Source organism: Xenopus laevis, chromosome 5S (assembly GCF_017654675.1).
Source record: "Xenopus laevis strain J_2021 chromosome 5S, Xenopus_laevis_v10.1, whole genome shotgun sequence".
Lineage (NCBI taxonomy): Eukaryota > Metazoa > Chordata > Amphibia > Anura > Pipidae > Xenopus > Xenopus laevis.
In genome coordinates, this window is record NC_054380.1 from 16,367,334 (window position 1) to 16,386,299 (window position 18,966).

Below are 18,966 nucleotides of genomic sequence, written 5' to 3' on the forward strand. Positions count from 1 at the left end.
CCTACTATGTATACTGTACTGTACCCTAGCATATTTATACTGTACTGTACCTACACCAGGTACAAAGGCTATTGATCAAGTGATATTCTGGGGGAAAAAGCTCCCCTCAGGCAAATGCTGTGCTGCTTATGGGGATTTAAGCCTTTTAGGCAGTCTTGGCAAGTTGAATTCGCGCTGTTTGGATAAATTTCCCGAGAGTGAGGGGTCGCAGCCCCCCCCCCCATCCGACCAAAACAAAAAGGCCAGGACACATCTCCACTGGCTGCGCATTCCGAGGATTCCAGTCTGTGATGTCAGGAGGGAGAAGGAGCAGCAAGTGCACCTTTTTTTTAGCGAGGCACTTTCTTGCCGGTACACACCCTCCTCTTTCCCCACATTAGTCTCCTCCCCTCCAGCCCAGGCCCCTCCCACATCCCTCCTCCTCCTCTGCTTTGTCCAACTGCAGAAACCCAACTTCCAGCGCTTGTGCAGCTGCTGCTGCTGTCCGACTCCGAGCGCTTGTGTCCGACTCCGAGCGCTTCTGCCCAGCCGGGGAAGGACTGGCACGGGGACACCTGCTTCTCTGTGGGGACACGCGGGGATCCAACTGCTCTCTGGCAGCCTGACTGGACACACGAGCACTGGCTGCCTCCTTCCCATGCTGGTAAGTGCACAATGGGGAATAGCAGCCTTATTATCCCTTTATTGATACAGCACAGTCAATCACATGGGTACAAGAGTCTGACCCTAAGAGCTTGCAATCTAAGGTGGTGGTGACCTGCAGCTCTCCAGGTGATTTCCTGGGCTGGGAGTTGCAGCTGGTGAGATTACCCGTAAATTGTTCCTACTGGACCCTAGGTCTCATTAATAGGTCTGTATGGGGGTAGCACTGTCCAGAGTACACCCCCATATCTGTACATTCTGGGACCCTCTTTTCCTGAGCTGTGTCCCCATCCCATTACAGTGGCTGTGTTAATGATAAGCACCTGCTAGTCTAGGGCAATGCATTGCCAAATGGCATATAATGTGGCATTATCATGGCGCTGGGCATAGAGCGTGCCCTCCCTGACGAGTCTCTGTCTGTAGTATAACAATGTATAATGCGTTGGCCTCTTTCCCCTGTGCTGCATAAATACAAGTACAAATGCATATAAACTGTTGGCAGAAGAGCTTACACTCTGTAGCATACATCTTTGTATCACGGCACAAGAATTATCCCCTAAGTTAAAAAAAAAAAGTCGCTTGGATTTGAGCGTGTGCACTGGGGTTCTACCTGCAGGAGATGTAAGGGTTAAATCCAAGAAGGGATCATTGTCTCCTGATTTTTTTTTTTTTGTTGTAAAGGCTGTGTTGGGACTTGTCTCTTTCCTACATACCATGGTGTGGAATCCTGCTTGGATCTGTGTGAGTGTGTGTGAGTGTGTTTACGCTGCCAGAGTTAGCTCCGCCCACTCACACCAAGGATTTACCTTGTCCCCTTTGTTAGTGAATAGTCATGTCTGCACTGGCCAAATTCTGCAGCCGCTCACTCTCTCCTCTCCACGGTCTTTTGCCGTTTATTCTCTGCACTGCTGTTTCCGACTCCCGAAACAGTGTAGGGAAAAATAATAATAGATACTGCGTGACAAGGATCTTAGATTGTAAGCTCCACTGGGGCAGGGATTGATGAGCACATTGTATATTAGGATAATAATTATCATTATCTTCTGGAAGCCTTTTGGCCAATAGACAGGAAAGGACAGATTTGAAAGGAAAGTTCACTTACAACAAACTTTCAGCATGGCAGTATTTATTTGTCTTTTATTTATTTTACATTGGGGTTTTGTAACGCAGCTGTACAGTGTTTACTGTTGCCAACCTCACCCTCCCTAGCAACCAGGCATTAAAATGTGATAAGAAACAGTGAAGAGGAGGAAGCCTGACTAAATAAGGATTAAAGAGAATGAATACAGTACCAGTATATTTACAACACCACAGAACACATACCAGGATAATTCAGAGCCATTTCCATGTATAATATCCCAGAGCACACTGCATGATAAATACAGGGCCAGTTCCATTTATAATACCCCGTAACAAATGACAAGAAAAATAAAGTGCCAGTTGCATTTATAAAACCCCAGAAAAAATGACAGGATAAATACAGTGCCAGTTCCATGTATAATACCCAGAACAAATGACAGGATAAATACAGTGGCAGTTCCATGTATAATACCCCATAACAAATGACAGGATAAATACAGTGCCAGTTCCATGTATAATACCCATAACAAATGACAGGATAAATACAGTGCCAGTTCCATGTATAATACCCCATAACAAATGACAGGATAAATACAGTGCCAGTTCCATGTATAATACCCCAGAACAAATGACAGGGTAAATACAGTGGCAGTTCCATGTATAATACCCCATAACAAATGACAGGATAAATACAGTGGCAGTTCCATGTATAATACCCATAACAAATGGCAGGATAAATACAGTGCCAGTTCCATGTATAATACCCCAGAACAAATGACATGATAAATACAGTGCCAGTTCCATGTATAATACCCATAACAAATGACAGGATAAATACAGTGGCAGTTCCATGTATAATACCCATAACAAATGACATGATAAATACAGTGCCAGTTCCATGTATATTACCCCATAACAAATGACAGGATAAATACAGTGCCAGTTCCATGTATAATACCCATAACAAATGACAGGATAAATACAGTGCCAGTTCCATGTATAATACCCATAACAAATGACAGGATAAATACAGTGCCAGTTCCATGTATAATACCCATAACAAATGACAGGATAAATACAGTGGCAGTTCCATGTATAATACCCATAACAAATGACAGGGTAAATACAGTGCCAGTTCCATGTATAATACCCCATAACAAATGACAGGATAAATACAGTGGCAGTTCCATGTATAATACCCATAACAAATGACAGGATAAATACAGTGGCAGTTCCATGTATAATACCCATAACAAATGACAGGATAAATACAGTGCCAGTTCCATGTATAATACCCATAACAAATGACAGGATAAATACAGTGGCAGTTCCATGTATAATACCCATAACAAATGACAGGATAAATACAGTGCCAGTTCCATGTATAATACCCATAACAAATGACAGGATAAATACAGTGCCAGTTTCATGTATAATACCCCATAACAAATGAAAGGATAAATACAGTGCCAATTCCATGTATAACACCCATAACAAATGACAGGATAAATACAGTGCCAGTTCCATGTATAATACCCCATAACAAATGACAGGATAAATACAGTGCCAGTTTCATGTATAATACCCCATAACAAATGAAAGGATAAATACAGTGCCAGTTCCATGTATAATACCCATAACAAATGACAGGATAAATACAGTGCCAGTTCCATGTATAATACCCCATAACAAATGACAGGATAAATACAGGGCCAGTTCCATGTATAATACCCATAACAAATGACAGGATAAATACAGTGCCAATTCCATGTATAAAACCCCATAAAAAATTACAGGATAAACAGATAGGATAATTACAGTGCCATTTCCATCTATAATAGCTCAGAGCACACTGCTTAAATGCCAGTTCCATACAGTACCAATACATACAGTACCAATTCCATGTATAATCTGTTGTGCTTCCTCGGGTGGCAGTTGGACCAGGTGCCCCAGGGTATTTCCCACTGTGTCTTTTCCTCCCCAGGCTGGTCATGGACAGGTTAAAATTACACATAAAGGCATTTTCAATGTTCACTGAGGAGCATTTGGGTCATTTTAATGCTTTTCCTTAAAATAAAATGCATCTGGCAAAAACCTTTTTTTCTGAAAAGTTCATCAGAAGGTGAATGTCCCCTTTAACCCTAGCTACTGATTAGTGCTCTCAACTGAAGCGAATCTCCAGGCTTTCCCATGGAATGACGGGCAAATTCTACAACATTGTGGGAATTAAATTCTAATTCATGCAGGGAAAGTATGAAATTTACTTTTGTCCATTGCAATGTTCTATAAATTATTATTACTAATTGATGTACTGGTCAAGGGTCCTGCTCATAAAGTTTGCAATCTAAATTGACACCACTGTCTTCTTAGTCCCCTGATGCAAAACAGCGGGTCTCCTGGGATTTCTCTAGTGCTGGGACACAATGGCAGCCAGAGCCCTGAGTGGAAATCGTGTTACAATGTGTGTGTTTTGAAAACAATTGTCATGTGATCAGACAAAATAAGGCGCCTGCAGTCATAATAGTCTCATTTTAAAGAGACGGCAACAATATATCGCATGTTCACTTCTGCATGAACGTTGGGGAGTGTGCCAGTGCTATGTAAAGTAATAATAAGTGGTACAAGTAAAGCATCTGAATACATTCACTGGGATTAAAGCATTCAAAGCTTTCCCACTCGGGTCCTAGGTTCGATTCCAGCCAGGACACTATCTGCAAGGAGTTTGTATGGTCTCCCTATGTCTGTGTGTGTGTTTCCTCCACTTCCTTCCTGTAGTGAGTGTGTATGAATGTGATAGGGACCTTAGATTGTAAGCTTATAGGGCCAAGACTAATGGCAATGTGATAGGGACCTTTGATTGAAAGCTCCATTGGGGCAGGGACTGATGGGAATTTTATAGGGATCTTAGATTGTAAGCTCCACTCGGGCAGGGACTGATGGGAATGTGATAGGGATCTTAGATTGTAAGCTCCACTGGGGCAGGGGCTGATGGGAATGTGATAGGGACATTAGATTGCAAGCTCCACTGGGGCTGATGGGAATGTGATAGGGACATTAGATTGTAAGCTCCATTGGGACAGGGGCTGATGGGAATGTGATAGGGACATTAGATTGCATGCTCCACTGGGGCTGATGGGAATGTGATAGGGACATAAGATTGTAAGCTCCATTGGGACAGGGGCTGATGGGAATGTGATAGGGACATTAGATTGCAAGATGCACTGGGCTGGGGCAGATGGGAATGTGATAGGGACATTAGATTGTAAGTTGTAAGCTCCATTGGGACAGGGGCTGATGGGAATGTGACATTAGATTGTAAGCTTCACTGGGGCAGGGACTGATGGAAATAATGTATTCTCTCTATACATTGCTGTGGGGCTCTGTATAAATATGATAAGGAAAGAAAACAGGGCAGTCAGGTTGAATTATTGGGTCACACAGCAGCTAAAGAGAAGACTGGGGGTTCACGATGCAGAGGGGCAGCTATCTCCTTGCATGCAAACACCTGGCCCCGATTCACAGAAGCATGGCAGCTGGACAGCAATTACATTAATGCATGTGAGCTATTGTTTCCTACTTGCACTGCTCCGACAAAAGAAGGAATTCAGCCATGCCCATGTTTAACAGCTACTAGGTAATAGGTACTGATATGAGCCCCCACTGCACTGGCTGCCAAATCTCTACATCTCATTACCCATTGCCAATTATTATATATATATATATATATATATATATATATATATATATATATATATATATATATATATATATATATATATATATATATAGTTACCGGGTTAAGATCCTTTATCCTTCTCTGTAACCAAGTTATATGTAGCCTTGGTCGGAAAACAGCTTGTAGCCAGGGTGCTCTGTGCAGTAGACTGATCAAAAGCTGGCTGCTGATTGGCTGCTGTAGGTAACGGTACTGGGGCAGATTCCATAAATGAGCCCCACTGTATTTCTTGGGTTTTCGTGCTAGTTACTGAGAGCCTGTTAATTAGAATGACTCCTGCCACTGTGCTACTTTATGTAGATACTTGAATGGGAGCTGCCATATCGCTTGTCTCAGCCGAGTAACAGCAACTGCCCTGTCTAATTATGTCCACTAGGGGTGCTCAACCAGCATTTACGGAGAATAGGGCCATTAACTTGTGTCCCAGGTCTGACAACTCTCTGCACCTACTGTAGCTCAAGAGTGGAAATCCAGCGCTAGGGAACAAGTGCAGCACCTATGGGCGCAAAGGGAGCCTGTCCTTACTTGACATTCTAAGTACATTGCCTCCTGCAACACCCCAGATTTTTTAAAAAAAATTTGTTCACCTTTAAATGAACTTTTAGTATGATGTTACAGCGCTGCACAATATGTTGGCGCTCTAAAAATACACGTTAATAATGTAGAGAGTGATATTCTGAGACAATTTGCAATTGGTTTTCATTTTTTGTTATTAGTGGTTTTTGAATTATTTAGCTTTTTATACGGCAGCTCTCCAGTTTGTAATTATCGCTGGTTGCTAGGGTCCAAATCACCCTAGCAACCATGCATTAATTTGAACAAGAGACTGGAGTATGAATAGGAGAGGCCTGAATAGAAAGATGAGCAGTAAAAAGTAGCAGTGACCCTCTAGTTGTAAGCTAAAAGAAAAAGGCAAATCATTAAAAAAAACTATACAAAATAAACAATGAAGACCAATTGAAAAGTTGCCTAGAATTTGACATGCTATAACACACCAGAAGTTAACTTAAAGGGGAAGCACCCCTTTTAACTCCATTATGATATTATGATATCGGAAGCAAACATGGGGCAATTATGGGAGAAAGAAACTCCTCACGGGGAAACTTTGGGGCGAATTCGGAATACGAAGCACCACGTGTGCCATGCCGCAGGCGACTTTTCATTATAGCTGGCTCAAGACAGAGGGAAGGCGTTCGGGGATATTGATCGCCGCAAAGACAAAGGGATTTGTCGCCAGGCGACAAAATCTCCCTGAATCGCCCAGTGTGCCCCTACCCTAAGTAGCCAAGTTTCGTTGGGTTTTGGGAAAGACACAGCGCACTCTGCCTGTACAACAATTAGAGCCACAAACGACTTTGTCCTTAAAAGACGACAATAGGAGCTAATGAATGGGGTCAGACAAAGAGGACAATGAGGTGGAATTTTTTAGGGGGAGGTAAGGTTACGTTCCTAAGGCCGGAGCCCTAACTGCCCCGTGCAAAGCCTTCGTTATTGTTCCCTTTAGAAAGTGCAGGATTTTAAATCCTCATCAGCTATGGGGGGGGGGGGGGTGAGGGGGTCATGGCTGAATCATCCCTGAGTGACTTGGAACTTGCTGTTGGAATTGGAGGAAGGGACCAGTGTTGGATTGGGGGGACCTGGGCCCACCGGTGCTGCCGCATCAACAGGCCCGGATTAGTGGCGAGGCCACATAGGCCCGGGCCTAGGGCGGCAAAAAATAGGGGCGGCATGCCGTCCAGCCGCATTATGGGGACGTGTGCGTCCCCATTCAATTACACCAGCAGCGCCGGTGCTTTTTCGCCGGCGCGCTGGGAAAGGGAAGTGTACGCGGCGCTAGGACGGCGCAGCCTCGGGGCTGCCGGAAAACAAATCCGGCGCTGTGCATCAAGCCCCCCCCCACAGCCCCCTTCAGGCTCCCCTCCCGAGCCGCAAATCCTGCTCTGCTCAACCAGCCCCAGGAGCGCAGGAGCACAGGCAGGCTGTGTGGAGCAGGTCTGGGCCAGCAGGGCCCGCCAGGTTTTTTTCCGGGTTTCGCCGGCCAAGTCCGACTCTGGAAGGGACCATTAAAGGTGTTGTTCACCTTTGAGATAACTTTTAGTATGATGTAGAGAGACCATTTGCAATTGGTTTTCATTTTTTATTATTTTAAGTTTTTTGGCTTTTTATTCTGCAGCTCCTCAATTTGCATTTTAAGCAATCTGGTAACTAGGGTCCAAATTACCCAGGCAACCATGCACTGATTTGAATAAGAGACTGGAATATGAATTGGCCATTCTATACCATACTAAAAGTTACCTTAAAGGTGAACCACCCCTTTAAATGCAGGTAAGAAGATGTCACTCATCTCATTCCTCTCTGTGGTGGGGCCCCATTCTGCATCTTTCACAGTTGGACAAAGTGGTGGCCTTAAAACTCCCGGAAGGGCCACACGAAACCAGCAGGGCAGCTTCAAATATCCAACCTGTAGCTTCCCAGCTAATGCTTAATGAGCAATGGTAGAGCCGAGTTGTGGGCCCATTCCAGTGGGTGCCTGCTCCATATTTTGTGTTTCTATAATGCAACTGAATGGACTGGAGCGGTCTGGTACTAGGGACCCATTCGCTCACATACAAGGAAGCAATGGGGATGAGCTCCAGCTGGAAGCAGCTCCATGTAGCGTGTAACCTTTGATTACTTGCACACTAAGGTTTGCAGATCTGGGTGCAACATTTTCAGTAGAACCATAAAGTCACAGTAAAATACAAACAGTCAGGTATGTTTCCCCTTTAATTTGTGTAAAGCCTTAAAAACCTCTTGGAATAAGTAAAATTCAGCATGCAAACAAAGCATGAAAGGTATGGCAGCTCCGCAGAGTCCGGGAATTGTACTGAATCTCTTTATTTAGTGGGACAGAGGCAAAGCCTAGGATCCCCCACCCCCACCTACTGATGACTTGACTGAAGCTCCCCAAACACTGGCCAATGAGCTGGAGAAGAAAGAAAGTGTAAGTTACCCCAGTCATTTGGTAAAATTACTAGCTCCATTGTTAATCTTCTGACTTCTTGTATTTTTAAAGGGACAGTAACAATATTATGCTGCCAAAGCCATACTGACACTAAATATATTTTATTGTGTTCCCCCTTAATCCAGTGTTGGTTGAATTATAGGTGTCTGTGTGTGCGCTGCCAGATTGTGGGTTTATAGACAGTGGCGGGTGACATTTGATCTCTGTCTCACAGCTTCCCAGGTCACTGTGGGGCAATTGTCTTCTAAATGTATTATCAGTGATTTGTTGAGGTCACTGAGCCCTGCACTGCTGCTTGGCAACCTCCGCAGCTGCACACTAGCCTTTTGGGCTCATTTGGGGAGCTTCATGCCCATGAAGGCTTGGGTTTATGCCGCAGAAGAACAAGTTCAGTCTCCGGTCACGGCAGGACAAAGTTTGTACAGATGGAGGTGCTGGGGCATCACCGCCATTAAGCTCACTGTGATTGGCTGCTTGCAGCTTTTATTGTCCTATGCCAATCTGCCTCCATAGGCCCGAGGCTGTAGGGCCAGACTTGGTTGTCTCTGGACGACTTTGGATTTTCAGATGTTACTGAACTACAACTCCCAGCATGCATTAACCTCTGATTATATATTGAGGAATGCTTGAATTTGTAGTCCAAGACCCAAAGTGAAAAACAGGCCAACGATCAGATCATGGTTGGGCCTAAAGGCCCCCATACACTGGCCAATAAAAGCTGCCGATAGACCAAGTCAACAGCTTATTGGCCCATGTATAGAGCCCCCGACGGGTTTACCCGATCGATATCTGACCTGAAAGTTGACCAGATGCCTACCGGGCAGGTTAGAAAATCCTGTTGGATCGCGGCCATATCTTTTCGTTGATTCGCAATCCGACCAGCCTGTTTGGCCTCCGTTCTGATCCAATCTTGTCAGCCCGAAATCGCCCACTTCATTGTGGGAATATCGGGGAGAGATCTGCTCATTTGGTGACTTTGCAAAACGAGTGGATCTCCTTGTGTATGGCCACCTTTAGGGAGACTCGCTGAGAGAGGACCACAGCAACTAGTGATGTGTGGGTCGACCCAATAGGGTGCAGGTTAGGAGCAGTCGGGTGCAGGTCAACTTTTTGTCAACCCAGACATCACTAACGCCATCATGCTAATGACTTCCTCTCAAATGGGATTTGTTACCTGGCCAATAGGCAGTTGGAAGATTCTCAACCAGGTATCAGGCAGTTTGCTGGGCTCAATACACTGGCCAATAAGGTGATGACTTGGTTGGAAGGGGCTGAATCAGCAGCATTTATTGGCCTATATATTGCCTTAAAGGGGTTGTTCACCTTTGAGTTAACGTTTAGAACAGGTATGGGATCCATTATATGGGAATCCATTATCCAGAAATCTTCGTATTACAGAACGGCCATCTCCCATAGACTCCATTTTATTCAACTACCGGTAATCCAAATTTTTAATTTTTCCTTGTAATAATAAAACAGAAGATTGTACTTGATCCCAACTAAGATATAATTAATCCTTATTGGAAGCAAAACCAGCCTATTGGGTTTATTTAGTGTTTACACGATTTTCTAGTAGACTTAAGTTATGAAGATCCAAATTACTGAAAGATCTGTTATCCGGAAAGCCCCAGGTCCCGAGCATTCTGGATAACAGCTCCCATACCTGTAGGATGTAGAGAGGGACATTTGTAATTGGTTTTAATTTTTTTTTATTACTTGTGGTTTTTGAGTTATTTAGCTTTTTATTCACCAGCTTTGTCTGCCTGTCCGCACCTGAATCTGCCATAGGCTTTGTTTTGGGGTTAAGGGGTAACTGGTGAATTGGGGGTATTTTGCCTACTGCTATGATCCACCAGGGCAGTCAGTGGGAAATGCCATACTGCTTGTCTCCGCTAGTGCAAGCTCTGTAGTCATCACTTACTATTTCTTACCACTAGGGGGTCGGTTGCTATTAAAACCAAGAATTTTTCTGAAGCAATCTGTATGGCACTTCCCACTCATGAGCAAAAATACACGTCTTAATGTATTAAAAGCTATATTTCCAGCAGACTGAATAGTCTCTATTCCAAGGCAGTCTGGAGCACACAGTGGTGTCATTGTCAGGGGAAATATGTCTGAACATAAACATTGTTTCATACAAGCGCCCGGGCGCTAACAATAAGCTGCTCTATGTTATGTGATCATAATTCCGCAAGTAAGCATAATCCATATAGGAAGAAAAAAATCCCAGCCAAGACCTGTATATGCATTTATCTGCCATAGCAAGGCCCACCCGAGTGACAGACAGACAGGGCTTATTGGCCCCTACTGTACCTTTAAATAAGAAAGAAACTGCGTTTAAAGGGGATATAAACCCATACAAAGGTTCTGTTGGAGCAGTGAGCATCAGAGGAGAACTGAAAATACTGTTTTATCCTCCACAACCCCCGTTGTGTTTTCACAGAAGTGTGTGGAAAACCATGTGTGTCTTTAGGATAATTAAAGTGATACTGACAGAATACTGATAAATAGCCCTTCACTGTTGCTAAAGCTGATCATACACATTGAGATCTGCTCGTTTGGCAAGATGAGCAACCCACTGAGCCAAATCAGATGACTGGATCATAATGTGGGAATAGAGAGACCCAGGGAGAAGGCACTGATTTCCAAACCTGCCCGATAGATATGGGGATCAATAGGATCTGTCTAGCCACTGGGACAGAATGCTCTGTTATACAGATAGCTAGAATCTTAGCTGCCATAAAGCAGGGCAGGACTGCTGCTTACAATGGGGATCAGTAGAATCTGTGCCACTGGGTCAGAATGCTCTGTTATAGAGATAGCTAGAATCTCAGCCATAAAGCAGGGCAAGACTGCTGCTTACAATGGGGATCAGTAGAATCTGTGCCACTGGGACAAATACTCTGTTATACAGATAGCTAGAATCTCAGCCATAAAGCAGGGCAGGACTGTTGCTTACAATGGGGATCAGATAGGATCTGTGCCACTGGGACAGAATGTTCTGTTATACAGATAGCTAGAATCTCAGCCATAAAGCAGGACAGGACTGCTGCTTACAATGGGGATCAGATAGGATCTGTGCAGCCACTGGGACAGAATGCTCTGTTGTACAGATAGCTAGAATCTCAGCCATAAAGTGAGACAGAACCTCTGTGACAGAATGATTATATTACACTTTTTAGTATATAGCAGAAAACGGATGATAACTTTTTTCCCAGTGAAGACTCTACTCTGGAAGGGGTTAACTGAAAGTCAGACTGCTGGACATTTGTGTCAAAACTAAAGGATATTAAATGTGTTTTTCTAAGGGCCGGTGCTTGAAATGTAAATAGTGATTTTAAAGGAAACATTATCTGGTGCGCATGCATTATGGAGATAACCAAATGATGCCGGCAACCCCCCCCAGCCCCAGATTTATTGCTGCGTCTCGTTTCCTGTAGTTTAATTGGATTGGCCCCAACAACTTTCCAGACCAGTGAACTGTGTTGTAAATAGGTGTATCGCATTCCGCAGCCGGGCATCATGAGTTGTGCATTAGTGAGTTAGTGCTCAGTCGTGTTTTCCGCTCCACTTATGTCTCAGTATATAATTGTATCTTTCTTTGTGTGCTTGGGATGATTTGATCAGCGCCAATAGAAACACATGAACACAGGCTACTTCAAAGGGGAGCACCATGGTAGAGTCCTGCAGCGGGTCGGGTACCCTGCTGAATAAGGGTAGGATTTTCAGGTGCGGGTATAGATGTGGGTCGGGTTGCGGGTCTCATTTTAATTTCTTATCTCATGTTATATTGTCTATATTTTAGTCCTTTTAACATTTTATAAAACTTGTTTCTGTCCCCGTCCACTTTTGATGACATCACTTCTGGTTTTCTGCAACACCACTTCCTGTTTGATGGTGGTCATCGGGTTGCGGATATCGCAGTTGCGGGTCTGGGTCGAAGAGCTACAAAAATGGGTTGTCCAACTAATATAAGCGCTACTGAAATAAATACAATTTCAAAAGTCGAGTATAGGGTAGGAGGAAATACTCACAGTAAGCTCCAGTCCAAGGCCGCTCCAGTCACAGCAGCAAACCCAAAAATGCGAGTTCCTCCAAAAATTAGTGAAGCAGCAAGTAAAAAAATATAAAAAAATTATTAAGACATATTAGAACATTACCTAATGCATTTCGTGCCTGTTGGGGCACTTACTCATAGTGGATTAAAGTGGGTAATTATGCGGGTTGCGGTTTGGGTCACGGGTTCGGGTCGGAGTCTTACAAATTGGTTCTGCGCAGGACTCTACACCATGGCACCATCTTTTTTCATCTTCCTAGCAGTCCTTGCCCAGGCCTGGGGTGTGCGCTCTCCCGTTTTCAGTTTTAACAATCTGGTTGGTAGGGTTCAAATGACCCTAGCAACCATGCATTGATTTAAATGAGAGACTAGCAAATGGAAAGCGGAGTAACAAAAAGTAACTAACAATAAATGTGAAGCCTTACAGAGCATTTGCTTTTGTAGATGGGGTCAGTGACCCCATTTGAAAACTGGAAAGAGTCAAAAGAAGAAGGCAAATCATTTGAAAACTATAGAAAAAGAAATAATGAAGGCTGGTTGAAAAGTTGCTTAGCTTTAGTCATTGTATAACAAACTAAAAGTTAATTTGAAGGTGCACCACCCCTTAAATCCAGGTAAATCTCAGATAAAAGGCCTTAAAGGACATTTATACCCATTCGCCTGGGAGACTGAGGTTGGGTGACTTCTTTGCCCCCACAATAAATAATAATAAAAATATGGAACATGTGAGCTCCATAATAAGGATAAATGATGCCCTTAAAGTGATGTGCCACCCCTCTTCCTGCTCCCCATTTATAATAGGAATTTACATACAGTGATCACAGCCTCAACAACCCCATGTTTACCAGATCCAGTTCATGTGAGTAACAGTCATCACTGAGCCGACCTTGTCCTCATCTAATGACTCACCAATGACTTATCAGAGAATCATCTCAGTCCTGAAACTTGACTTTGTGGAATGTGTTCCCTCGAGGAGAGGGTATCAGAGTATGATTTCTCCCATGTTCTTGCATGATAAGAGTATAGGCTGGTACCCATCACCCTGGGGTCGCTCGCTGTCTGAGGGAGATGCTGGACCTAACTAGTAGTGGTCCTATGCAAGGAATTGCTCTAGAGGGGGGCTGAAATGTAAATTTCAATAACATTAATCCCAGGGGTGCGCTACCATAATTTGTTCATACACATATATATATATATATATATCCACCGCCCAATCAATAGAAACACAGCAATCCTACCATCCTGTACCAATGTATCTGGTGGGAAATGAGTAATTTTCCTATGAACGTTTGCCAACATCAACTTCAACAGATACATCTCCCACGAATTCTACTAATTGAAATATATTTGTTTCCCAAGCCCCCGAGAACCATGTGCGTGTGATATGTACAATTTCATAGATCAGTTGGCAAACAGGGCCCAGAGCCGGGGGGGGGGGCACATATATCTAACAGGGACTAGGGATCGGAATGGTTGTGATGAAGCCTCCTGGTTCCGGTGACGGGTCACAAGTCTATTCTTCCGGCTGGGCTGAAACTCCTAGTGCATTTAGTTCAAGGTATATATGTTTCTTTGTGTGATTCTTTTCTTTTAATCCCACAATTTTATATAAGATAAGTGTAGGATTAAAGGGCCACTATAACCTCTATCTATTTCATCAGCATTGTGCTCAGTACAGAGGAATAGATACACTGGTGTAGCTTTATGGCATCACCCTTTACTGGCTATAATAAAACCCATGGAGGGTTCTAGCGTATGGGTAGTGCCATTCATGCTGCTGTGTGGCTGGCCAAGCCCCTAAAGATATCATACCACGCCCATTGTCCATCAGGCCACACCTCTTGTGTGTTTTTTTTATAATGAAATAAACACAACTGGAGCCATGTGTGATGTGATATGGAGCTTGTAGGCAGTCTACAGTCAGGCAAGTGCTGCTTCGGCCAGGCTGAGCCATTAGTACCTTAGTATCTTTGTAGATATAAAACAAATGGAAAATGAATTTATATAGAGGCTTGAGGCAGACCAGTATACCAGCTCTCGCTCCAGTGGTCTGTTAAAATAGACAAAGTCTATTGAATCTGTAAGTCCTCTGAAAATCAGTTTGTTACCCACCCGATACCTGTATTTGGTGGAGGCCAATGTGACAACCAACTTCTATTATTTGCTGTTTTCCCCATCTTATATGTGTCCTACTCAAAGCAATAATTTACAACTGGACCACTTTCCAATATTGCTGGGGCACTCCTCTAAGGAGATGTATATGAGCAAATGGCTGTTTAGGATTCAGTTCACAAACTGCCAATCACTATGAGTCTTCACAGATGATGTGAGGACTTTTCTACTGGCCCAACCCTTTCTATCCATGCTATGGTCAGAGCTACAGCTCTAAAGGTGGCCATAGACGCACATTAATATTGTACAAAACAAATTTTCGTATGATATTCGATGCGTGTTTGGTGGGAAACTAGCTGACTGATAGCAGAAGACTTAGATATTGGCTTGTTGATCAGGCTGGCCGGAAAATTTTGATTGGATACATTTGAAGGCACCCAAACATCGGCCATTGCTAGTGCTGAATCGTCAGATACAGGTAGAATTCTATTGTTTCTGTCTGTATATCTGACAATTCAACTCTATTAAAAAGAACAATGTTTCTTGGAGAAATCTTTTCCAGGATTATACGTTACTAATTGTAACGTCTATGGCCACTTTTACTGCCTTTGTCTTAGTTGCTATAGCTGGGATGATACCGGGGGCATCTATTTATACTGTGGCCAAAGCTACAGCTTAACTTAACTTCTTTGTCCCAAATGCTATAGCTTGGGCGGATACTGGGGGCATATGTTTATAATGTGGCCAAAGCTACAGCTCTAACTGTTTTTGTAGCCTGGGGAGATATTGAGGACATCTTTGGAGGCACAGACCTGCACTGATCAAGGACTGTGGTCACTTTGGGCTGAAGAAGAAGCCCAAAACAGTCTACTTTAATGGTGGGTTGAATTCCTACCCTTAGTACAATACTTACACCTGACTGCTGGGCGATGGATAGTTAGCAGTTAATTACTATACTTTCCCATGGTTCAGCTTTGGCGACCTTCATCTTTTTTTTTTTTACACTTAAATTCCTGTGTTGTCACGTATAATAATATTGGTTTCTATTTTGTGGTCACTTTCAAAAAAAGAGGGTCTTGTAATATTCTGTCTGGAGGCCCGAGCCTGACACGCCTTTGGGAGGAAATGTGTCTTTTAGAAAGAAAATGTAATTTTTTTCCCTGTAAATGCACTTGAGCCTGAGACGGGGGAAAAACGTTGAGTAAAATCAAAGCAAGCCTTTTATAGCTCCCTTGTTCTGAGTCACTTCAAAGGAACCTTCTTCTTAACAGTCTCATAAATCTTAATTGTAAGTATTGGGATCAAGAAGCCAAGACTCTCTCTTTCTCGCAGCCCACACCGTGGGCAGCACAAGTATGTATTTGGCTTGAGGAGCTGCTCCGCACTGAAAGGCCTGTGTACTTTCAATATTTCCTGGGAAGGTTCCTGCTTTGAGATGGAGTCCAAGGCTTATTTTTCATTTGGATAAGATCTTATCTGAAAGAGCTGGTGGAAGATTTAAACCCCCCTTTTTTTTATTTTGAGAATTTGCTTGTACTTTATTTAACTTCTCCCCGTGGAATTGAGGCTGTTTTTTTGCACTGTGCCCACTGTGTGGGGCATTTTTATTGTTCCCTATAATATTTGACCATCAACAAGGATGGCCAAATCAATCAATATCTAGGCTAATCAGTTGGATAACCCTAAAATGACTGTCCTGTGTATGGCCTCGTAGACACTTGCTCTACAGCTGATCAAAGCTAGGGTTCTGCTATTAGTGGGTGAGGCTAACTGTAGAAGCCTGTACCAGTTGCATTTCCGCTATTATAACTATTATTGTTATTTATTAATATTAATAATACGCTTTACAGAGTTATGGGTCGATGGATCTGCAGTTGGTTCATGCACTTACACATATTGAACGATGAATACCTGCCTGTATTCAGGACACTTTAGCCAAGGCAATAACAGGGTCTTCTCTGAGGTTTCCAGAGGGTATAACTGGTGTGGGGTGGAATTAGTACAGCAGACCCAGTAGCTGCTGGTGACCCAGAAATGAATAAAATCTGATCTAAGTACTGATTAATAGGTTATTCCAACATTATTATTAACATTAACATGTATTTATAGAGTGCCAACATATTGCGCATATACTATATGTGCAAGATTAAATATCATTCTGCCCAAAGACTGCAGGTTGGGGAAAGAGGTCTTCTAAAACATTTTGGATCGGGTCCAGCACCAGTTTTTTTTAATATAACCTGATTTCCATTCCACTTGGGCTGAAAGGGCAGCAAGGACTCCAACTAGGAGTCAGAAAGAAGCAACTTTCCAGTAAATACCAGTTAGGGAGGGAGGGTTATTGCAGGAACTTGGTTTTGTGGGTAAAGGCCGTGGCCACCGTGGAAATTCCTGTCCGGGATAACAAGGGGAGCGTTGGGTTGTTGAGGGCAGGTGGGGATAGTAAGATCCCATTGAGGGCAGTGGAATGGAGAGTGATCAAGTACTTGATACAGGGAACCTTGTTAACCCTTGCATGGCTGATGGAAAATAAATAAATCATTACTATTTTTTTTGTCACTGCAGAGTTGTCCCAGTTATTTGTTATTGTCCATGGATGCACCGTCTACAGGCTGGGGTTACAAATTGGGACACAGGTGAGCTAAATGCTTCACTTTGGCAAGGCCAACCTGTTCCCTTCTATTAATTAGAATATTGCACGTGCTATAGGGCAATGCAACGTTGATTCGTGTACACGTTGATGGGATTCATACTTTAATGTTGAAGTGACACTGAACCTAGTGACCTCTCTAGCAAAGCTTAGGCCTTTGTCTACACCAGGGATCCCCAACCTTTTGAACCTGTAGCAACATTCAGAAGTAAAAAGAGTTTGGGAGCAACACAGGAATGAGAAATGTTCTTAGGGTGCCAAATAAGTGCTGTGATTGGCTATTTGGTACTAATGGTACCATTTTGAAACCAAAACTTGCCTCCAAGCCTGGAATTTGAAAATAAGCACCTGCTTTAAGGCCACTGGGAGCAACATCCAAGGGCAACATGTTGTTCAAGAGCTACTGGTTGGAGAACACTGGTCTACACATTAGAATGTCGGCCATGTATCTGTGCACAAAGTGCATTTTCCTAGATATGAGTCATACCTGACATCTCCCTTGTGGTTTCTCCCCCAATGGCACACGGTGGTACATGAAACTCCCTTTTGTGCTGGAGAACATTAACATAAATTCACCTTTTATTGCGTAATACAGATTGGAATATGATTTACATTTCTAACTGTGATGTATCATTACTCACTTATGGGAGAGAAATCATATTTCGTGTTCAGCTTTACACGGATCACTTTATTTTTAAAGGGCAAGTAAGCCTACAGCAGTATAACCAGGGATACAGAATTCTGAATTTCTGCTTGTTTCGCTGCATTCGTCATTTGTTTCCTTTTCAAGCCTTAGATATATCCTGTAGGGAACAAAGAGCCCACTCCTTGTGAATGTACCTTTAACGTGTGGGAACGGTGTTCCGGTACTTGCTAAAAATAACCAGTCTGTCGTAAAAGCAGACTTCAAATAAATTGTCTACGGCTTTCCATCATTGAACTTATGAGTGTAGTGGGGTGTCCCCCCCCTTGGTATTGTCATAGCAACCTGCTGGATGGGTTCTTAATGGAAATACATCAAGCAAAGGCTTATGTTGCCTTAATTGTCATTACTGAACAGCACTTGGGATTGATGTGGGAGCACAGGGGCTTCCAGTTCTCACTGGGGTCTTTAATATCCCCCCAGAATTTCATGGGTTAATTAAGCCTCTTGACTCCATTACTTTTTATACCTTTCTTTTCATTGTGTTTTTTGGCACACCCAATTCATAACAAACCTTTTCTATTGGCAGGTTGCCGAGTAAGACCCGTACTGGGTATGGACACCAATTCCCACTCTGGGGGGACAACCGTCTTTTGCTTAGTGAGGTTCAAAGGGAAAATTAAAAACTGAGAGGTTGCCCCCGGAGGAGCAGTGGTGAGGCTGAAGAGCCATGCCTTTTGGGCTGAAGTTACGGAGGACCAAACGTTACAATGTCTTGAGCAAGAACTGCTTTGTGGTGAGGATCCGACTGCTGAATAACAATGTGGTGGAGTATACGCGCACAGTCGACAGCACCGGATTAGAGTGTCTGGAAGTGTTGGCAGAAAGGCTGGAGCTGTGTGAGGTGAGAATATCCCACTCCTGTTCATGGGGTAAAATAGTAAACTACTGTTATATATAGGCTGCTGTATCCCTTACTGTGAATGATAAGGATATTAGAAGTCACTGAGGGGTTCTGTGACCATAAAAAGGCACAAGGCTG

At 43.4% G+C, this 18,966-nt stretch overlaps 1 protein-coding gene across 2 annotated transcripts in view; it reads left to right on the plus strand.

Moving 5' to 3' along the window:
* Positions 1 to 370: 370 nt before the first annotated feature.
* ptpn14.S (protein tyrosine phosphatase, non-receptor type 14 S homeolog) overlaps positions 371 to 18,966 on the plus strand; it is a 51,316-nt gene continuing 32,720 nt past the window's right edge. Inside the window, exons 1-3 of one of the 2 annotated variants that reach the window (XM_018264993.2) lie at positions 371 to 643; positions 17,197 to 17,267; positions 18,514 to 18,828. In XM_018264993.2, the coding sequence (XP_018120482.1) occupies positions 18,655 to 18,828 (174 nt within the window). In that variant the 5' untranslated portion in view covers positions 371 to 643; positions 17,197 to 17,267; positions 18,514 to 18,654. The remainder of the gene's footprint in view (positions 644 to 17,196; positions 17,268 to 18,513; positions 18,829 to 18,966) is intronic. The other variant, XM_018264992.2, reaches the window with a different exon arrangement.